At 44.1% G+C, this 23,676-nt stretch overlaps 1 protein-coding gene across 2 annotated transcripts in view; it reads left to right on the top strand.

Annotated features, from left to right (window-relative positions):
* DOCK1 (dedicator of cytokinesis 1) overlaps positions 1-23,676 on the top strand; it is a 535,086-nt gene that overhangs the window by 311,786 nt on the left and 199,624 nt on the right. For both annotated transcript variants that reach the window (XM_081220288.1, XM_081220287.1), the window contains exons 28-29: positions 11,904-12,005; positions 19,461-19,555. In XM_081220288.1, the coding sequence (XP_081076414.1) occupies positions 11,904-12,005; positions 19,461-19,555 (197 nt within the window). The remainder of the gene's footprint in view (positions 1-11,903; positions 12,006-19,460; positions 19,556-23,676) is intronic.

Raw genomic sequence — 23,676 nt, 5'->3', positions numbered from 1 at the left:
CCTTCAACATTATTCAAGATTTATTTGGCTGTTTCACATTTTTGCTTTTCCACTTAAAGTTTAGAATTGGATTGTTAATTTCTACAATAACCTCCTGCTGACTGTAGATCACTTGGCATCCTAACTATACTGATTCTTCCAAAGCATGAACATAATATGTATCTCCAGTTTTTGTAGGTATTCTTTGACTCTGTTTTGAACGTTTCGTGACTTCAGCATACAGAGTTCGTGACTTTAAAGTATTCTTGTGTGTTTTTTGTGTGTTTTATCTGTCCTCATCACCACCCCCACCGTTATAGCCATCATTTGCATACGTAGCCAGACACTGGGCCCAGGCCAGTGGTCTTGTCCAGTGCCCCATAGTCTGGGTCTGTCTGCTGCTCCCTCTCTGTCCCCTCCCCCTTCTTCTTCTTCCACCTCCTCCTGATTCTTCCTTTTTTGTCCTAAGCTTTGGTCTGAGGGCTGTTTCTTGCTCTTCTCATCTTCTAATTGTATATTGGCCAGGTGGCTTAAACTCTCTCTGTACCCTGATCTGTAAAAAGGAGTTAATATCTTCTATACACCCCCTGAAAAACACTAGGGTAAGGATGTTTTCCTCAAAAAATTATTCCTCATGATTTAACACTTTGGGCATAAAATACCACCTCAGCGATAATGTGTCCTTCACATTCCATCGAACCGGGGGGGGGGGGGGCACAGCTGTAATGAGGAAGAATGCGTGGGGGGGACACTTTCAGATTGAGTATCTTCATCCCCAAGGACCTTTGACCTAATAGTTTCAACCCCCATTGAGGATCCTTGCTGGAATCAACCATTGCTTTAGGAGCTGAAACTGGTGATTTCCTAATTTTTTCGTCCCGTCTGCATTGTTTGGTCTGTAAGAAAAGAGCCTTACCTTCGCCTCTCCTTCCAATGCCACCCGCCTCACCAGTCCCCTTGTTCATGTATCAACATGGACTCAAGGACTTTCCACATATTGTAATCCATTGCTCTCCTTGTTCATTGAGACACTCGGGTGTCGCAGATGTCCCACTGTGGCCAGGATAGCCTCTTCCAGCATCCTCCTCGTCCTGACTTGGTCCCATTGGTCCCAGGCCCCCTGTGTGTGCTCCTCCTGGGTGGTGCTGTGTCTACTCACCTGACCAAGCCCCGGAACTCCATGCTTTCAACACAGCACCCACTCTTTGTGAGTTGAGTGTTGCACTTGTTAATTCTCTGCAACATTTTGCATCTTTTCATCATTTTGGCCTTATCCCCGCACTTTCTTACGTATATTCCAAGTGGCTCCATCTCCTCCGAATCTTGGGGACCTTCGATTTCCTCAGGACTGTGGTGAAGGGAGATGAGATGGGCGTGGAGCCCCAGTGGGGTGTGCTTCATACTTGCATTGTTTTCTTACACACCTGCTCAACAGGTACATTGCTCTGTAGAATTTCTCTTGGGTACCCCCCAGACTGAGTCCCACTTCCCCAGAGTAGGAGATTTTGAAAGTTTACTTAGAGCCTAAATCACTTTGGGTGCTTACGCAGTCGTAAGCAGACGAGCTATGGGTGATGTATTGTGATGTGTAGCCTTTGAGCCTGTATCTGCACACAATAGATGTATTTATTTATGTATAAGTAACTATTTCCTAAGAAATAATATCTTATAAATGAGATCATCCCTGTTTCTTTTATACAATAATCTCATATTCCCAAATATATTTCATTCTCCTTAAAGATTCATTGATTTTTTTAACCCTTGGTATGTGACATAGTTTTCTCCTCACCGACTCATGTAACCAGTATAAATAATATTGAGGGACAGCATCCATTTATGATTCATATAGAGGAATTTCATTTCATCCACTAAAGAGTTTCAACTTTAATCTATAACTGTGATAGTAAGAGTGTCCTTTATGGACAGAAGTCAATTAAAAAAATGTATAGCGCATTGATCCTCCTTCAAAGGCAAAATTTTATTAAGACTCAGTTACTCTTGTTTCTATTACAGTGTATTTACAGTTACTATATATCATGGGAGAACATTTGAAAAACCTGATTATTTTAAATTATGTGATTTTCTGAGTTTATGAAAATAAATATAAAATTTTCTGCTGTACTCTGACTTATGTTAGCAACAAATGAATTCTATCAAGAAGTTGTATACAAAGTATATATTGCTCCTTATTACATAAAGTATAATTGTATACATAAAATTTGATTGTAATTTATTTTCATCCCTTATAACAAATGTGAATATGTGTTTAATTTATTATATTGAATAAGCAGCAAATAGTTCTTATGATTAATGCAAGATCCAGATAGTCCCTTTTGGTATATTCGTCCTATAAACATCTTCTTACAATTACTGCCACTGTAAAATGGAAAAGATTTTGTTTTTAAAATTAGATTTCTGTCCTTATAGTGTCTGCAATGATATGAAATACTAGCATTCAATTTAAATTTAAGATTCAGGTTTAATTTTGTTGCTACTAGTTGTAAGGAGCTAATAGATGACATTAGTTTCTCAATTATACTATTTTTAATTTTATATAGCTTCTTTTTACAAACATCCCTTGCTCTGTGGTCCTTTATATTGATAAAATAAGGGATCGCAATATTTTGGAAACTAAGTAAGTGAAAATTAACCGTACTTTGGATAAAGGTTTCATGGGACTGAATTTATCTTTAAATGAGAAAGGGAACAAAAGACAGCCCTCAATTTCGCCATGGATTGTATTTCTGGGCAAGATGTACCAAGTTCAAATGATGTGAGTGAATATTTATTTTTCCAAGAACCTCAGTGTTAACAATAGTACCCGATTCAGCCGTTTTGTTGTATCTTATGCTTAAGCACATATTTAATTAACAAGACGTGAAATACTCTGCAAAGTACAGCAGTGACTTTTGCCTTCTGATGTTTTTCACGTGGGGCACTGTCTTCTTACCTTCATTTTACACCATTGTTCTATCTGCATTATCATGTCTTCCTTGTAACCCCCATCCTAAAAGGGTTCAGTAATTTCATATGATGGGAAAACACATAAGTGAAGAAATCAAAGCAAGGGTGAAAAAAACTGTCTTGTGTCTATTTCACAAATCTAAAGAGAAAGAACGATTTCACAAGGATCATAGAATTTGGAAGGAGTTTTCCAAGCAGGTTGTTATTGTTTTAAATCAGAACAGTACATTACTTGGTTTACAAGGAAAGATCGTTTGACTTGCCCTGAGAATTAGCTGCCCCTTCACCGTCCCCTCCGTGATCAATTCCCGATCCATACCCGCAACTCTTTTTGCTTTTCGTTTGTTCTTGAATGTTTGAGATTCATTGTTCTATCCGTAGTGTTCCAAAATCTCACAAATATGAGTCTGGGTCGTGCTTGACCCACAGTGGACCCTTTCATTTTGTATATGCGTGACACTTCAGAAAAATTATCTTACATCTTTTAATTAATTAATTTTTATTTAAAATTTTTGACAGCTTCATTGAGATCTAAGTTGTATGCCATAAAATTCATCTATTTAATGTGAACGATTTAAGGGTTTTAACTATACGCATAGAGTTGTTTAACCACTACCATGATCAATTTTAGAATACTGTCATTATCCTCAAAGGAAACCTGTACGCAATAGCAGTCACTCCCCATTTCTCCCCAAACCTCCAGCCCTTGGCAATCACAAGTCTAACTTTCTGCTTTTGTAGGTTTGCCTATCCTGGACGTTTTCTAGAAATAGAATTATGCAAAATATGATCATCTGTGACTGGCTTGTCAATTTCTGCAAAGCAGCCAGTTGGAATTTTGATAGGGATTGGGTTGAATCTGTACCTCAATTTAGAGAGTATAGCCATGTTAACAATATTAAGTCTTCTAATCCGTGAACATGGGATATCTTTCTATTAATTTAGGTGCTCTTTTATTTCTTTCGACATTACCTTCTAGTTTTCGAGGACCAAGTTAAATTTATTCTTAAGTATTTTTTCGATGCTTTTGTAAATGGAATTTTCTCTCTCTCTCTCTCTCTGTGTTCTTGTTCTACTTTTGGAGGATTTCATTGGTTTTTTATCCTAATGCTTCTATTAAAATGTTTATTTTTGCTAATACAGCTGAAATATTCCAGAATCATTACTTTGTCTTTGTTCCTTTTTTTCTTTTTATAACATTATGTTCTTGTTTTATGGATATAATCACATATCTACCTAAGGAAAATAATGATAGTTCTTTGAATTTTCTTATATTTTCTAAATTTTCTTTCATTCCTCTGGCTTCTGTTTTTGTTTGTTCAGGTCTCCTTTATTAATGCTTGGTTGACTTTTCTCACAGAGCTTGGAGGCTGGTGGGCTTCAGTGCATGGCAAACCACTGTGGGCTGGGCTCTCACGCTGTCAGGATCTCCATGGGAAGTTAGTGGGTATGCTCTTGTGCTGGTCAGTTTCTCCAAAGAGGGTTCTTCCAGTCTCCCGTTCCAGTTTGCTATGGGGCTAAGCCTGGTGGAGGGGCTGAGCCTTGCTGCTTTGCTGGGAGCTGAGCCGAGCAGAGTGGGGAGTTTACAGTGATTCGCTTCTTTTTTCTTTTATTTAATTTATTTATTTTTGGCTGCATTGGGTCTTTGTTGCTGTGCGCGGGCTTTCTCTAGTTGTGGCGAGCGGGGGCTACTCTTCGTTGCTTTGCGCGGGCTTCTCACTGCAGTGGCTTCTCTTGTTGTGGACCATGGGCTCTAGGCACGTGGGCTCACTAGTTGTGGTTCACAGGCTCTAGAGCACAGGGTCAGTCGTTGTAGCGCGCGGGCTTAGTTGCTCCACGGCATGTGGGATCCTCCCAGACGAGGGCTCAAACGCATGTCCCCTGCATTGGCCGGTGGATTTCCAACCACTGCGCCACCAGGGAAGCCCCCAGTTTTTGGCTTCTTATAATTGGATAGTCTCAGCCAGGTGGCTCCTGCCATGCTGTCTCTTTTGCTTTGTCCAGAGGATGAACATGTGGTTCCCTGCTGGGAGTGAGTGGGGTTCCCTTGGTGGATGTGCTGGGGTGGGCATATTGGCCCTGTTTTAAAGACATCAGTGCTTTTGGTTTCCACCTGACATGCAGCCTCGCTTTCTGAGTACCTGGCACCTCCAGTTTCTGAGCCTTCCTAGGGTTCTCTGCCCAGAATCAACAGGATTCCTGATAGATATTCACTCCCTTCCTGCCTCCAGGGCAGCCGGTAACCATTCCTGCATCGACTTGTCAGCTTCCAGAATTCTCTTGTCTGTAGTTGTGTGTCCTCTTATTCTCTTGGTCTTTGTGGGTTTGTGAGGTTTTTTTTTTAAACATCTTTATTGGAGTATAATTGCTTTACAATGGTGTGTTAGTTTCTGCTGTATAACAAAGTGAATCAGCTATATATATACATATATCCCCATATCCCCTCCATCTTGTGTCTCCCTCCCACCCTCCCTATCTTACCCCTCTAGGTGGTCACAAAGCACCGAGCTGATCTTCCTGTGCTATGCGGCTGCTTCCCACTAGCTATCTGGTTTGTGAGTTTTAAAAACTTTTTTTATTGTCAGTTTAATGTGAGGAGACAGATGAGTTTGTGTTTTCATTGTTTTAAATTTGTTATGTGGAAGCCCCCAACGTATATTTTCACAAACATCATCTCTACAGAGACTTTGGAGGATGCTTTGGGGCAGTTAGTGACATTTTGGGATATTCTTTGTGTTATCTTTTTGGACCCCCTATTTTTCTCTCTTAAATTTCCTTGTAACAAACAGAAGCTGTAAATGTTTCACCATTGGCTTTCCCCCTTGAAAACAGAAAGCCTTTGCGTTCTCGAGGGCTTTCTCCTCATCTACCCAAGAACTATCCGTATGGGGATTTATTTCATGTCGCGCCTGCCTTTGAAACAGAGTGCTCAGCTCTCAATTACGTTCCCTTTTCCAAATCCTCGTCCTCGTAATGTTGCTGTACAGTATTGATTCTTCGGCTGGAATGTTCCCCGATATGAAAGCCATCCAGAATCCACCAAGTCATCCATCTTCCTGTCTTTACTACAGTTCTTGCCCAGTGTCATTTAGCAGTATCATTGGAGGATTACTTTTTCTTTAATTTTTCATGGTGATGAAGTAGGTTTGTTTTCTTTGATATATTTGAAGTGAAACATATAAATGAGAATTCCTCTTCAAAGCACTTGCCTTCGTGAAACACGTTTAAAATTTTTAACATCTCATCACTGGCCACCAAGAAGTGTAATCCCTGATTCAAATAATAGATTCTCCTCTGATTCAAGCCTGGTGCCCATCCTCCAGACTCCATGCTCCTGGGGCTCTCTCCGTATCTCCAGTAGCTTCTGTGGTTTGGAGCTGCCCCCAAATCCCTTGGCGTTCAGAACACTTGGAAGAGAGTTAAATTTTCTGCCTGTGCCAAGTGCCCCATGCACAATGTGAGCTCCGTGGTCATATGAAACATTCTGGACTGGTTGATGGAATTACCAAGAGCAATTTCATACTTTATTGTTCAAGCCACATAATTCAGTCCTGATATTAGGAAGCACCCCTTCACAACTCAGCCCTGTGAGTTCAAATCCTTGGGATTTTCCCTTCTAATTCATGTACTCAGTCTTGGACCTTAGACTAGCCAAAGATGACAAAGATACCATTGAAAAGAACTCATCCTAAGTTTCCATTCTCCAAAATCTGTTCTTTCTTAAAAACCTTTTGTCTCTATATCCTGTAGGGACTTTGTGCATTCACTGACCTGCCACTCACTGTCCCCTGCTCCACCACCAGTGCTCCATTCTACCTGTCCTCCTTCCTACCTGTCCTCTGTCTTACCTGTCCTCCTGCCTACCTGTCCTCCATCCTATCTGTCCTCCATTCTACCTGTCCACCTGCCTAGAGCACTGGGGTGCCAGATTTAAAACTGGGGCATTGAGGGTAGTTCTAGGAGGGAGGGCTCAGAGGCAAGTTCAGTCCAGGGCTTGAGCAGCAGTGACCTAGTCCTCGTGGACGGGGGAGCCCCATGAAAGAGCTTTTTAAGGATAAGGGAGTAGGAAATAGGGACTCACGGGCAGTGGGAGAAAGAGGAGATCTCATCTGTTTCTCGCACGACTACCTTTTAAAATACTAATATAGGGACTTCCCTGGTGGCGCAGTGTTTAAGAATCCACCTGCCAAGGCAGGGGACACAGGTTCGAACCCTGGTCCGGGAAGATCCCACATGCCGCGGAGCAACTAAGCCCATGCGCCACAACTACTGAGCCTGTGCTCTAGAGCCCACGAGCCACAACTACTGAGCCCACATGTCACAACTACTGAAGCGTGCGCCTAGAGCCCATTCGCTGCAACAAGAGAAGCCCCCACTCGCCACAACTAGAGGAAGCCCGCGTGCAGCAACAAGGACCCTATGCAGCCCAAAATCAATCAATCAATAAAAATTTATATAAAAAATAAAATACTAATATATTTTCCATTATAAAAGTAATCTGGGCTCCTCCTCCCATCCCACGACTGTCTGGTGTCTTTTCTTCTAATTGTTTCTTCTTTTTTATTTTTTTCCTATGCTGTGTTTATAGTCTTTGTTTTGCTGAGAAGTATATGTACCATAATTATGTCTGATTTTCATCGTTGAACATTTTCTTATGTTATTAAAATAGTTCATATTTTCATGATTAGTATTTGATGGTTGCATAATATTTCATCAGAAAACTATGGTGTGGTTACATGATTTAGCAAATAAAAATCAACTTCAGGTAAACAACAGATCATTTGCTTAGTATATGAATGTCTGATGTGAAATTTCCAATGCAAAATTTGGGACATACTTATTTGAGATTCAAATTGAACTGGGCATCCTGTATTTTATCTTGCAATCTTATAAAATCTCATATTACTTATACAGTTCCTAGCTGTTGAACACTGAGATGTTTTCAGTGATGCAATGGACATCTTTGGGCATAAAATTTCTAATTCTGAATTACTTCCGTAGGCGGCTTGTTAGAAGTAGAATTGCCCTGAGGAGATGAGTATTTTTTTCCCAAGACTTTTCAAACCTATTGCCAAATCACTTTTTAAAAAGGTTATAGCAATTTACGCTCCCACCAGTGGCGTCTAAGAGTGCTTGTCCCCTGCGCCCTTGCTACATTATCATCACTTAAATACTCCTCTGCTATTTTGTCAGGCAAATCATGATATACCGTTTTCATCTTTGATTACTAATGAAGTTCACATTTTTTGTTTATGAGGCTTTCTTTTCATGACCTGATTTTTAAAATTTCTGCCACCGCCTCCTGATTTCTCTGTCCCTATTTTGCATTGCTTTGAAGTCATAAGGAATATGTCTTATTTTTATTCATTTACTTATTTTTACTCAGCCACTGAGGCTGGAACCCCGTCCCCAGGCTCAGGTTCCAGGAGGAATTCTGCACAATCACCACCAGCCTACCTGCCAGCCCACCCACTGTCTGACATGAAAGCGTCCTAGGACTTCTAAATGCATTTCCAATGAATCAATGACAAAGCATAGAAGAGTAATTTTATTCTGAGCCTGCAGAATAAGTTTCTTTTCACAGCTCTCCCCCATTTCTGTTTCTAGTGTACGATTGGTTTCAGATACAGCTTCCATCAATACCTACTTTTAATCTACCCATAAAAACCCACCACTCTGCTCTAGAGGGTTCCGCTGAGTTCACGTGGGCAGTCATGCTCCATAGCGTCCGCTATGCTTCTTCTCTAAAGATACTGACCCCCATGGATGGGACTCCATTCCAAAGGAAAGGGGGAGCCTTTCTGTGAAATTTGACAGGCATATTACCTCTTTCCTAGTGGGGTCTAAAGCTTCAGCTTAGAAAAGGGCTGAAATAGCAAGATTTGCTTCCTCTAAGAAAGATTGAACAGTACAAATTGCTTCTGGAACATTTCCTTAAGTTAAGAGCACATTTGCACCTGCTGGCCTTTTTTTTTTTTTTTTTTTTTTTTTTGCAGTGCATGGGCCTCTCACTGCTGTGGCCTCTCCCGTGCGGAGCACAGGCTCTGGACGCACAGGCTCAGCAGCCATGGCTCACGGGCCCAGCCGCTCCACGGCATGTGGGATCTTCCCGGACCAGGGCACGTGGGATCTTCCCAGACCGGGGCACAAACCTGTGTCCCTTGCATCGGCAGGTGGACTCTCAACCACTGCGCCACCAGGGAAGCCCCCTGGGCCTTTTGACCTCTAACTCATGGCGGTGACCTGCCTCTGTCCCTTTCTCTGGGCTACTCCAGTTAGTCCCCATTACAGTTAAATAGGAGGCCATTTGGTTGCCCTCTCTGTGATGTTCTCATCCAGAGAGAAGGCTTCCCTACCGGCCATTTAAGTATTCCCAGGACTTGCTTTATGGCAATGGCTCCGTTCTCTTCAGTTTTTCGTGTTATGCATCGTGTCAGCTCCCCTAGCCTTTGCCGTGCATGAATTTTCAGCATTACATGGCACTCTGCTCCCTAAATTGAGTACGTCCACGTCACCTGTTCGAGTATCTGGCCAGACTCCTGATGCTCTAGTTTTTTTTCCATTAATGTTACTCAGTGTGCATGTCCTTTGCATTTTCAAGGCTGCTCTGGGGTCTTCTTTTCTTTCCACTTTCAACTTGATATCTTAAGTACAGTACATATGTCTGTTGCTCTGAATTATACATAGCCAGCTTTGTGATTTCAATGATTCTAATTTGTAAGTCCCTATTCTTTAACTCTTTTGACCTGCAGAGAATTAATCTGAGCCCCTGTTAGGTGAACCTTGACTGATATAGGCCTTTTCTTGCTCTAGAAAAGCCCCCTGTCTAGTAGGGTGGAGTCCAGGTCACAGCCACCTCGGTCAGGGTAGAAATTGAGACACTGTCTATGGCCACCTTTTCGTTTCCTCATCCTCTTCCCAACTTTCTCTGATGACCACAGAAGTGCATGAAGTCTCTACTTCAGGTTGGCCATTGTCAGTGACCTCAGATTTCTCAGAAAAAGAATTAAAATGCCCATCTGGATAAGAGGAAAATTAGCTCAGCTACTAAGCACCCACCTTGTAGCTGGTGTGCTGGGTTCACAGCCGGCTTTCCATATTCTTATCAAGAGGGGAACACCACTCAGCCTCAGTTTTACTGCCTATAAAATGGGACGAGATGAGAATCTGTTGTGTGATTGAATGAGGCTATGGTTCTAATGGCCTCAGCACAGTGCCTGACATATTGCAGTTGGTCAACGTGTAAAATTATGAAGACTGTTATCCCAAAGGTGGCATCTCATCAGGAGTAAAGAAGATACAAAGGCGGCTTCTCTTGAGCTCAACAGAATGCCAAATATTTACATATTTCAAAAGTGTATACTCATATGGGCTTCCCTGGTGGCGCAGTGGTTGAGAGTCCGCCTGCCGATGCAGGGGACACGGGTTCGTGCCCCAGTCTGGGAAGATCCCACATGCCACAGAGTGGCTAGGCCCATGAGCCATGGCCGCTGAGCCTGCACATCCGGAGCCTGTGCTCCACAACGGGAGAGGCCACAACAGTGAGAGGCCCGCGTACTGCAAAAAAAACCAAAACAAACAAACAAAAAAAAGTGTATACTCATAAATAGACATTTTACCATTTTACAAATCATTCCTCCAAAGGAAAACAAACATTATTTAGCTCTTTCCCTGAACACCAACTTGAAATCTAAATTTCAGCAATTATCATCATTCATAAATAGCTTACATTTCCTGGCAAATGGAAGATACCTTATTATCATTATTTTATTTGTTCAACTTACATAATGCATCCTCTGAGGACCCATTTGGAAGCATATATGTTTATTATAGATATAAAATGGATCCGAAAAAATTTTGGACTTTAACATTTCACTGTAGAGCATGCCTTTGAAATGAATACAAGAGATATTTAGGCATTCAAATACAGTGCTTGTAAAACAGTTAGTAAAAGAATGCAATTTGTGACCTCATTTAATAAGGCAAAATTAAGGACATGTCTCAAAGTATATCTCATCGTATAATTTTACCAGACTTGTGCTGGTTTAATGGGAGAAAATATATGTCCTCTGTTTCTTGAAATATCATTACTTTAGGGGAAAACATTTAAAAGCAAAGAAGTCTTTTAGGAAATTGTTAGCCATGAACCCAGAAGTGATACATTGCAGTTAATGGCAATGGGACTGCTTAACCCCCTGCTCCCCCGCTAGAGCAAATCCCCTTAGTGTGTCTGCACACACACACACACACACACACGTGCACAGCCCTGCACGTGCAAACACGTCCACGTGCACAGCCACTCGCATGCTGGGCACTTCTGTTGCTCAGTGCTCGGGTCCCTCAGTGGCTCCATGTCTTGATTTTGTTTGGTGGTTTCTTTTTTTCCCTTCTTTTCCTTTCCTGCCAGCTCTGTCTGGTATGAGAAATTCCCCGTCTCTCCCACTTTACATTCTGATGAGGCTGCATTCCTCCTCACATGCTTCTGGTGGAGGAGAAGTGAGCCATAACTCATTGTGGAGTCGGTGGTGATGGCCTCCAAATTGGCCAAGGGGGGATAGAGGCAGATTTTGAGAAATAAAAGTCTTCTCTCTGCCACAGCCCGGGAGCAGGGGCTGCACACACACTTTGCCTGATAACAGGGGCAGCAACTTTCCAGGGAACACAGCGCACAGTGGTGGCGGTTTCGAGCCTGACTTTCATTGCACATATTTAATGCGAGAATATTTCAAGCTTGTTTTTTCCAGACTGGACAGTCATGTATCAGGAAACATTTAATGTAGTTAGAAGGAAATGTAGCAAAAGAAAAGATGGTGAGGCTGGAGTGACCGCTCACTTAGCTGGCCAGCCTGGCACGTGGCTCCTCCCTGATGGGCTTTGATCCCAGACTCTGAGTTTACATCAATTTCTCCCATGAGTGTTGTGGTCTCCTCATCTCATTGTATCTTTTGATTTGTTTACAGGGAAACTTCGTGGCCTGTATGACAGCTATTTTACGACAAATGGAAGATTATCATTATGCCCATTTGATCAAGACTTTTGGGAAAATGAGGACCGACGTGGTGGTGAGTGTAACTTTGACTTTCTATAACTGTGTTTTGAGGCCAGCATTTTAGCAGTAACTTTGACTTTCTATAACTGTGTTTTGAGGCCAGCATTTTAGGCAAAACGCTGATGTAAGTATTTCCATTTTCAATGTGATTTTGGACTTGCCTCCACTTGATTTCAGAAGCCACCAGGGATGGTCTAACTAAAGGCGTGTTTGTAAGAAGATAAGGGTCAAGATCCAGACTCTCTCCTTGTGCTGACCTGGGGAGTGATTCAGGGTGTCAGCCAAGAAAAATCCCTTTTTTCTTTTCTCTCCCATGCTTTGTGGTCACGGAAAATTTGGAGATGTTACCCATGGAGAGTCTGTCATTAACTGCTGTTCATTTACTGATTGGCTTTCAATAGCAGAAGCCAGGGAGCACTGTCAGCCTTAAATTGCGCTCCGTTATTAATTAGCTCTAGTCACGGAAGCTCATTAGCATTTCTCGAAATAATTCTCTAGTCATCCTCAGTGAGACTATGGTACAACTTAATTAGGAGACATACAGAGGGGAACTTAGGAGCTCTGTCCGTAACAAGCGGACATCGCAGGGCCATACAGCAGATGTCCTCTGCGAAGCCGCAGCCAATGTGTCTGCAGAGTTTCTGAGTAGATGTCCACCTCGGCTCTCCTGTCTGGGAACACAGACTCCATTTCTGAGGCCCCTAGATTCCTATAGACTGCAGCAAGTTCTACTGGTGTTTCCAGAACAAGGTTGGTTGCACTTTACATCAATCTTATTAAGGGATAGAGACAATGCATTTAAGGCTTTTTTCCAAAGGATTAATTCTAATAAAAAAAACTACCTTATTAACTGTTGCTGCTATATGTGTGTGTGCGTGCATATGTATATTTAAATTTTATATATATATAATATTTAATATAATAAATAATAATAAATATATGTATTTAAATTTCTAAAGATACAAAAATGGATTTATACCTTAAAATCTTAGCAGTTTTCCTTAAATAAAAGTCAAGGAGCAAGAATGTGTATGTGTTTGTGTGTCTCTGTGTTTAGTTTTCTTTAAAAATCTTAACGAGCAGTTTAATGTAGGACTGTACTCATGCGTGTAACATATAGCACATGTGATTATGTCCTGTGATTCTTCAGCAGTCATGGCATAGTGAAATCAGATTTGCCGTGTGAAACATTTCATGCCTCATGTTTGATCAGGGGAAGGATACTTGTAGCTGAACCTTTATGAACAATTTCCTAGACAACACTTCAGGCTGAATAATAAACTTTTCAGAATGAGAAGCATTACCTGTGCTGAAAACTTAGGACTCCATTTAATTATCTGCCCTTTATCAGAATAGTCACATGATCAAAATCATACGATTCATGCAAACTGTTAAAAATATTTAATCTGAGGCTTCCCTGGTGGCGCAGTGGTTGAGAGTCCACCTGCCGTTGCAGGGGACACGGGTTCGTGCCCCGGTCCGGGAAGATCCCACATGCCACGGAGCGGCTGGGTCCGTGAGCCATGGCCGCTGAGCCTGCGCGTCCGGAGCCTGTGCTCCACAACGGGAGATGCCACAGCAGTGAGAGGCCCGTGCACCGCAAAAAAAAAAAAAAAAAAAAAAATTAATCTGAATTATTCAGTGTTGCTGTGGATAGGGAAGCTTCAATGTATTGTGAAAAGCAATTATACAAAATAGTGTTTAAAAATGACTGTAATTTGCTGAATTCCAAGTGTGTACCCTCTCTCCTTGCACAGAGTAGATCATCAGATACTTGTTGCAAGTTGTGGTCCTGAGATCCCAAGGGATTTTGGTTCCTTAGACACAGTAGTTCAGAACAGCAATTATTTGCAGGCAATTTGACTTCCATTATAAAATGGCACTTGTGGTTTGGATATCATGAATTCATACTGCAAGGATTGTAAACCTTTTTTATTGTTGTTAATCTGTCAGAACTTTGTAAAATGTGTTCCTATCTATTAACTATACATAGAGCATATTTGACTATTTTTCTACTTGGACAAATGCTCACAAAAATGAAAGGTCATTTTGTGTTAAATAATTGGAAGTTAATTAGTAATGCAGTGTACGAATAGCCTAGACCATTTTCTCAAGACTACTTCCTTGTAAGAAGTGCTGCTTCAGGTTTTCAAATTTAGCTCTTTTTTGGTTGGATGAGTCATTCCCAGACAAAATCTCAGTTATGATCAACACCAAAGTCACAGGCCTCAGAACTGGTACTTTTACAGTCTCTCAAATGATCCTTTGGACCCCAAGACAGTGAAAGGATGGAGCACAGCGTGGAACGGAAAGACTAATCCGGGAAAGGAAAAGGGTGGACACGTTTGGCTCAAAACTCTCTCATAACGGAGACAATCCCTTTAGGATGGTGAGCCATGCGGGGTCTTTAAGTTCTTCTGCAGTGGAGATGCTGGCCTGAAGACGGGGCTGCTAGCTGTCTTGTGTCCAGTTACTGAAGCAGGACCACAGGTGGAGAACGTACCCAGGGTCCATAGTAAGATCAGAGGTGATGAGGAGTACTCTGGACCTTCCAGGGGAGCCTGTGCTCTTGACACTTGTCCCGAATTCCCACTACGTGGCCATAAAGGAATGTTTGTGGAGCAACTGAGTGAATAATGACGTATCCAAGAACAGTGCTGGTGGAAGTAACGCTTGTTGGTTACAGGTTGAGTGAATGCAGGAGACAGGACAGCGAAGGTTGAGAGAATCAGGCTGTGGGGTCCCTCTCATCTCAAAGGAGGACCCAGGGGCAGCCACAGGCTCCCGTGCATCCCCGCCTCTTTCAGTGGCCTCTCCCAGTCCTGTCCAACTGTAGGTTATGTAGGGAAGCCCGGTCAGGCAGAGCTCTGAGCTCTCAGCGTCCTCTTCCTGGATTCCCCTCCTGCCTCCATTCAGCTTCCATCCCAACCCGTTCTGGGAACCCCTACCCGGCACCTGCCTTGACCTCACCTGGTGGCTATCGCCCACTGCCCCTTCCCTTGTACCTTGTCCATCCCAGATAACCATCAGCCTGTGCTGGGGTGGCCCGGAGTGACTTCCCACAAATGGAAAGTGGTGAGGATGCTCACGGGGATTATGAAAGCAAGAATATCTGCCAGGTGACTGTCCTTGCCCAGGAAACATTCTGCTATTGGGCAGGCCTGGTCTTAAAGGGCCTTAATTTCCATGTGAAATGGCCACCGAAGGGTGATTCGCAAGCTTGTGTAGAGAATGTCATGAGTAGCAGTACGAGCCTTGCTCTGAGCATCCGTTGCTTTATTTCTTGTGACCGTTCCTCGTAGATGAAGCTTTATTGAAGACTGTCTCCACTGGATGATGAGTTTGGGGGTGCAGAATCCTTTTGTAGTGAATTCACTCAGTCGCTATTGATTGGAGACTGACTTTGTGTTGACAGGTGGTGGAACTGACATGGCCCCCAGTCTAGTGGAGGATATCGCAGGTAATCAGGGAGTCCTTCAGATCACCCAGGTTCTCCATGCTCCAAAAGAATGAGCCCTGGAAAGCGGCCAGGCCGGGCTGAGTCGGGTGGTCAGGAAGCCTTCTTTGCCAAGGAGAGGACTGTGGAATATCGAGGAATAGAAGAAAGGGCACTGTGGGTAGTAGAGCAGCATGAGTCCTGGGGGTGAGGTGCAGCCGGAGAGGTGCCGGGGCGTCAAACTGCACAGGACCCCACTGGTCATGCTAAGAGGCTTTGTGCTTTTCTGCTGGTTTGGTTTCCATTTCTGTATCATTTATTTACTGTGTTTCCCTTAATGATTTTAAAATTATTTTTAAAGCATTTATTTCTTGAGTAAACTTTTTATTTTGAGAAAATTGTAGCGTCACATGCAGCTGGAAAAAATAATACAGAGCATCCCTGTATTCTTTACCCAGTTTCTCCCAGTAGTGGCGTCTTGCAAAACTATAGGACAATGTCAAAATCAGAATGTTGACGGTGATACAGTGCACTGATCTCGTGTTGATTCTCTCCATTTTGCTTGTACTCTTTGCTCTATTTATCTTGAAAAATTTCAAACATACAGAAAAGCTGAAAGAATAGTACAATGAAAACCATTATTCCTGTCATGTGAATTCATCAGTTGCAAGCACTTTGCCATATTTCCCTCCCCTGTATCTCTACGTACCTCTTTCTATGGAGCCAAATCCCATAAGTATGTGAGAAACATGTAAGTGGTTCAGCAAATAACTCTCAAGGTTGAAGACAATAGTCAGTGGCCTTCATGACCTTCCAGAACATAACAATCATCTCTTCATACCGTCTGTATTCAAATTTCTCCTCAGTTCTCCCCAGTCTTTGTTGTATTTCATTACAGGCTTTCTCAAATCTGCATCTAGTCCATATTCACACATTGTATTTGGTTATCTCTCATTAATCTCTTCTTTCTTCTAGAATAAGTTCATCACCTTGTTTTTCCTTCCCATTCATGGCATTGCTTTTTAAAATTCTATTTCATTTTTATTTATTTTAGTTTTTTGAAGGGATAAAGTCATTAGCTTTGCAGACTTTCACCCATTCTGGAATTTTTGATTGCTGCCTTGTGTGCAGATTTGTTTCTGCAAATTCCTATTTCAAACTGGAAGCTTGATCTAAAATTCAAGTTCATCCTTTTGGCAAGCGGAATAGAAGCTGGTGTTAAGCTTTCCCTGGTGTGTCTGTTGGGAGTCTGGGAATGCCAGGCTGACCACTACTGATGATGCTGGGTTTGATCACTTGGTTAAAAGGGAGTAACTGCCAGATCTCTCTGTTGTGAAGATACATGCCCCTTAAAGATTATCATGTAATCTTTGGGTAATACTCTGGCATCTGCAGAAAATTGCAAAGGTCCTATCCTCTAGCAATCTTTCATCTGATAAGTTTAGCATATGTTGATGGTCCTTGTCTGAACGTTATTTCTTTGACTTAAGAGAATGGTGACTTCCTACTTCTGAGAATCAAGACTCTTTGGCTTTAATCTAGGAACACTGGAAAGCCCCTGAGGATGTGGGTTCAGTGGGAGACTGGGGGAAGTGTTGGTGCCCTGATCAGATTTGTAATTTGAAAAGGTCACTCTGGGTGAAGTGTGGGGACCAAGAGAGACAAGAATGACCATAGGTAGATAGGCTAGGATTCCCCGCTGGTGGTCCAGGTGAAAAAGGATGATCAGTTATCCAAGTGGGTGGGGATAGAGATGGACAGAAGCAGATGGTTTTACAAGAAGATTTTGCCTGTGGAATACACTGATGGCTCTTGTTAGAGCTGTCCACTTATTATATGGAGCATCTTGTGAATAACCAAACTAAAAATGCAGCAGGGATGGATTGATTATAAAAAGATGAAATTTTGGGCTTCCCTGGTGGCGCAGTGGTTGAGAGTCCGCCTGCCGATGCAGGGGACACGGGTTCGTGCCCCTATCCCGGAAGATCCCACGTGCCGCGCAGCGGCTGGGCCCGCGAGCCATGGCCGTGGAGCCTGTGTGTCCGGAGCCTGTGCTCCGCAACGGGAGAGGCCACGGCAGTGAGAGGCCCGCGTACAGCAAAAAAAAAAAAAAAAAAAAAAAAAAAAGATGAAATTTTCACAAAATATCTCATGTTAATCTTCCACCTCCCCTCTTTGACTTGGAGATAGCAGTTGTAATAGTCTGTTCAGCCTCATCAGCCGTTCTAGGCAAATGCAGTGGTGGGGACCACCACCATGGCTAGTAAATTATGCAGACCGACAGGGAAGCCTTGCAAAACCTCATCTCCGACAATCTGCAGCGTTTTGTTTGATCAGCAAAGTACCAACATTTAACAGCTGAGCCATACTAATGAAGTACGGGACTGTGTTTCCTAGAGGGGAAAAAAAAAAAAAGGAATTGGGAAAATATGCTTCTCTTCTAGAATAATAAAAACCAGACCCTGTATCTCAATTATTAGGCTTTGAGGAGTGATCAGCAAGAAAGCCAGCAATTTCATGCAAATAGAGATGTGACTAAATTACGGCACTCAGCCGGCAGAGTAGGCAACCTGGTCATTAAAATGTGAAACTCTTGACAAAGTGGGGAAACTAAGGAGTGAAGTATGAATTTCAGTAATTAAACTGGGGAGAGAAACTGTTCCTTGTGTCAGGGGGCACCTAGAACACCCCTGCTCCCAAGCCCTGCTGGTCAGGGCTCCTGTGGGCAGAGTTTGGAGGACACGGAACTGACGTTTCCCTCTTGACTCTGCCTGGGATCCCAACCTCTCCTGCACTGGAGGCCTCTGTTGTATAAAGGGTGATCACGGTTGCTCCTTGAGTTTTTATTCATGGGAGGAGGCTCGACAAACCCCTCCCAAGGCAGAGATGACTCGCTGTAACCTGGCATGCTGTTAACGGTTGCAGAGGAAGCATCTTTGAACATCGGCTTATCGCTACTGTCAGATGGAACTGGTGTCTCTTTGCAAGAAATTCTTGGGTAGAACTTTGTGCTGGGAATTGCTTTCTTGGCTGCATAAATTCTGTTCACCACCTTGGTCTTCACAGCCATTGTACCTAATTATGAATCAGTAGATTAAATAAATGAGAAACATCCACTCTATCTGGCCATCTCTGACTATGACCCCATTTCCCACATGAATTCTCAGTTGCCTATCCCCTTCCCACCCAGATCTTGAGGGAGCGTGCATCCCGGGCTACCGGGATGTGTGCTCTTCAGGATAACCGCTTGTTTTGTTCAGGTTAGCTCAGAATAAGCACTACACTGTCAGATTCAAGAAATTCTCCTAATTCTGACAGGCACAGAGTGGACCCACTAGGAAAGGGGAACCCTTTCCCGATGCCAGGAGCGGTCTAATTGGCCAGGAAGCAAGGTAGGGCAGCAGAGCACCACGCGTGAGATTCAGGGACCATCTATCTAGGAGACAACAGAGGCATAACTGAGGAGCTTACGGATTTGAGGATGCCACATAAAAGAGTCTGGAGTGCGACCACATGCTCAGATGGTTTACTGGGAGCTGAATAGGTGCAGATGGTCAGGAGTTCCTGTTTGAGCCTTTCAGCTGTTAAATTACATAAGAAAAAGGAAAGGATGATAATACCACATATTCAACCCAATGGGCCCTGTTCATAATGAAAAATCTTTGTAGGGTAAATATAAGACATAGTTACGACCTGCGTGTTATGTTTGTTTTAAAAGGTTTCTTTAAGCAGAAAGAGTGTGACTATGTATTTGTAACCTTTGGGGATTTACTCTTTGTGACTCTTAAATATGCCCAAGGAGTATCTTTTAATATGTCCTTGAAAAAGTTCTCCAGGACAGGAGGCGCTCAGGCAAACAGAAAGGCAGAAGTGTAATACATACCTCCTGTGAAATACATCTTCATTACTTTTTCGTATGTTCTCATTCAGTTAAAAGAAAAAAAAGAGTCCTTTATAATGTAATTATTCCGGGGGCATTGGTTTTCGCCTTTTTCTGGGTGGGTTGTTTCAGTGTTCTCTTTTTTATTTCAGGATTTTCTGATGGAAACATTCATCATGTTTAAGAACCTCATTGGGAAGAATGTCTACCCTTTCGACTGGGTGATCATGAACATGATGCAGAATAAGTGAGTACAGGGGAAGGCTCTCCTTGACGAGGTGCCTGATTCATGTCTGGTGGGAATGGAGGTGTTGCCTGGATACCATGGGGGCTCCCACAATGTACAGGGTGCTCCCCCTTCTGTGATGCAGATGGTTCTTTGGAGAAATGGGCCTGGAGATTGGGTGCTTTGCTGATGCCAGCACAGGCTCTGGGGCTGAGAACTTGGGCTCTGCCCCCTGGAGAAAACAAACATGAGCGTGATCCGCCTTTCCCTTCACCTTTGTCAAGGGCATCAGTTTGCCATGTAATCTTAACCGTATGTGTTTGTTACCCAAAGCGATTCTCAGCTCTGTGGGAGTTTTTTGAAAAGTGTTTGCATTTCACATATTTCAGCTTAGAAAAATCATGAACATTTTCATCAGACTTATTAAATATTAAACACGTACCTTGTTCATCTTCTTGTGAGGGCTGTTGGTTAATTTTCTAGCACTTGGGTTTTATAATTTCTGTAAGTGCCAACAAAGATCATGGGCTTCTCAATCACATGTGGTTTCTAGAAGGAATTTCTGTTGACTTCTTTTTTCTCCTTCTTTCTTTTTGCAATTTTTATGGAGATAATTGTAGGTTCATAGTCAGTGCCGCGGTAAGAAGTAAGACAGGAGATCTTGTGTACAATTCACCCAGTTTTCCTTGACGATAACATTTTGTAAAACCGTAGCACCAAACTACAACCAGGGAACTGACATTGATACAATTTACCCATCTTCAGATTCTCCCAGCTTGACTTGTACTCATTAGTGTTTGTGTTTAGTTTCTTGCAGTTTTTTTCACACGCGTGTGTTCTCAAATCCACCCTCGCGGTGAAAACACTGAACATTGCCTTCACCACAGGGGTCCCTCTGGTTCCCCATTTGTGACCCTCCCCTTCCCTAAGCCCTGGCAACCACTCATTTGTTCTCCATTTCTAAAATTTTGTCATTTCAAAAATGTTATATAAATGGAATCATACAGGCTGTAACCTTTTGGGATGATTGACTTGTTTTCTTTCACTCTGCCTAATTCCCTGGAGACTCATTTAGGTTCTCGTATCAGTGGTTTGTTCCTTTTCATTGCTGAGTTCATGTTCCCTAGTATGGATGTACCACAGGTGGTTTAACCATTTTTACCGTTGAAGGACATCTAGACTATTTCCAGTTTGGGGCTGTTACAAATATATCTGCTATGAACACTCCTGTACAGGTTTTTGTGTGAACTTCAGTCTTCATTTCTCTGGCACAACCGTCCTGGGATGCAAATGCTGGATTGCATGGTCATCATATGTTTAGTTTTGTAAGAAACTGCCAAACTCTGCCGTTCTCCGTTCCCACGAGCCGTGTACGAGAGATCCAGTTTCTCTGCATCCTCGTCAGCATTTGCTGTTGTCACCAGTTTCCATGTTAGCCCTTCTGATACATGTGTACGATGTCTCGTTGTGCTTTTCATTTACGTTTTCCCTGATGACTTTGCCTCTTTTTAATGATTTGTCCACCCTATGGATAAATTCATAGCAGCAAGGGCCTTTCCCTTTGCCTTTTGTGGGTGATGCTCCTTTCCAGGACAGCAGGGATGAAATCGGCCCTGTGTACCATAAGCTGCGGGTTCTGAGCAGGCCTCCGCTAGGGCTGAGCCGAAGTCAGTGTCGTCCATCTTAAGTCGTACGTCGCTGTGGCTGAAGCCTCCTTCCTCACATCAGACAACATCTGAGAATTAAGTGGAGAGGCTCGGGAGGGAGGAGCATCTCGCAGCTGGAGACATAAACGTGGCCAGCGCTCACAGCAGGGGTCCTGGCCTTGGCCTCTTGCGTTTCCACCTGCTCTCTCTTGGGATCTGAATCCTCACCCGGAAAGTGAGGAACTTAAAGCACGAGGAGTTTCTTCCTTTTTCTCTGTCGGGATGCACTTTTGTGAGTGACGATTTAGAATGAGTCTGGAGAGCTGCCGTGTTCATGTTTTTAGTGGCCCGTCTTCAACAAACAACAAACAAAACCCGCGGTCCCGGATCTGCAGGAAGACTCGGGCTCTCCTTGCTCTGCTGGATGCTGTAGCTGAAAACGACAGACCCGTCCTTGACGTCTAGCAATGAAATAACTCGGGCCCTCTGCATTTAACTAGACCCGGCAGATAGACTTGCCACGTCGGTAGTGAAACCACGACTCCGTTACTCCACTGAGCAGAGCTAAAGGCGGCCGCTCAGTCAGGCCGCCGGGCGGCGCTGGGTGTGGTCGGAAGGCGTGCGTGTGGACGCGTGAACCCGCCTGTGGACTTGACCTGTGCTGCATCTCCCCTGCAGAGTGGCCGTGTCCTGGCACCCAGGCTGTGCATTCCACACCCTGGGGACGGGGGCGGGAGAGGGCTGCTCCTGCAATGTCAGATACCACCTGTCCTCAGAAGTTGTGTGACTTGGTGACCCCAGTCCCAGGGGTCCCGCCGAGGTAAACCGTCACCCCATTGAGGATGATGCAGCCACACTTTGCTTTGATGCCTTTTTTTTTTTTTTTGCGGTACGCGGGCCGCTCACTGTTGCGGCCTCTCCCGTTGCGGAGCACAGGCTCCGGACGCGCAGGCTCAGCGGCCATGGCTCACGGGCCCAGCCGCTCCGTGGCATGTGGGATCTTCCCGGACCGGGGCACGAGCCCGTGTCCCCTGCATCGGCAGGCGGACCCCCAACCACTGCGCCACCAGGGAAGCTCCTGATGCTGTTTTGATGGTGATGGAGAGTCTGGTTTCAGTTATACCCTTACGGTTGCATCATAGCCTCTTCCTGCGACTGCGTCCTCTGCCTTCTCCTGCCAGCACTGAGGTATCTGATCATCACCCCAGACCTGCACGTGGGCGAAAGCCACGTGCTCTGTGACTCAGAGCATGGAGCGCAGCCCTCAGAGTTTCCTTCTCCGGAGACCCTGTCCAGCTTCTCCCAGGATGTTCTGTAGTTCCCGGGGTGAGGATGTCGCTTGACCCGTGCTTGCTGGAATTGTGCGTTCCTTGCACTCCAGAGCCGGCCTTATCCCTGCATTCCTCCTCACGTGCCACTCTGCGGGGTGCAGCCACGTGACAGAGATGCAGGTGTGCCGTGGCATCTCCAGCAACCCAAGCCTTTGCATCTCAGCCACAGGGAGGAGAGCTCTCTGTTCGTAGGGAAAGGCAGCTCTGCAAGGCAGAAGCCCCAGTTTGTTGTGTCCTCTTAAAGGCAGATGCCGGAGACTTCTGAGGATAAGGTCTTGTGTCAATGATGATGGAATTAGGGTCTGGAGCCAGAAGTGCATCCTATTATCTTGGGCAGTATGCTCGTAGGCTGCAGCCCTAAAAGACATCTCCATAAAGGAGGAAACACTCAGAATGTAAAACCCCTGTGGTTTCTTTTACGTTGTACATAAAACGTACGGAGCTGGCTCATCAAGAATTCTAGTACTCTGAGGCCAAGTCTTCCAGCTGACAGCGTTTCTTCCATCAGAATGTCCCAAGGAGGAGCTGTGTCTGTGTGTGTGTGTGTGTGTGTGTGTGGTATGTGTGCATGCGCATGTAGATGGACGTTTGTGCATGTGTGTGGTTGTGTGTGCACGCACACGTGTGTATGTGTCTGTGTACGTGTGCGTGGGTTTGTTGATACCAAGTCAAGACCTTTTTTTTTTTTCTGCCACACCGCAGCTTGTGGGATTTTAGTTCCCCAGCCAGGGATTGAACCCAGGCCCTTGCAGTGAGAGCGACGAGTCCTAACCACTGGACCACCAGGGAGTTCCCCAAAGACACTTTTATTTGCAGAGATTTTGACTCTGAGAAGCTGCAGCCAATCCGCCTTCCTCTCACAGCTGACACACTTTGCAGGCACAAGGTCCCCAGCCACAGGGAATAGCAGAAGAGCAGGCCATGAAGGAGGCATTTTAGACTCTGATCAAAGTTGGGGCTGTGAGAGACTTCCCTGGTGGCGCAGTAGTTAAGAATCTGCCTGCCAATGCAGGGGACACGGGTTCGATCCCTGGTCTGGGAAGATCCCACATGCCACAGAGCAACTAAGCCCGTGCACCACAACTACTGAGCCTGCACTCTAGAGCCCGCGAGCCACAACTACTGAGCCTGCGTTCTAGAGCCCGCGAGCCATGACTACTGAGCC

Source organism: Mesoplodon bidens, assembly GCF_964165515.1.
Source record: "Mesoplodon bidens genome assembly, chromosome: 1".
NCBI classification, from domain to species: Eukaryota; Metazoa; Chordata; class Mammalia; order Artiodactyla; family Ziphiidae; genus Mesoplodon; species Mesoplodon bidens.
The sequence above is the reverse complement of the archived record's forward strand: the minus strand, read 5'-3'. Positions and strand labels throughout refer to the sequence as shown.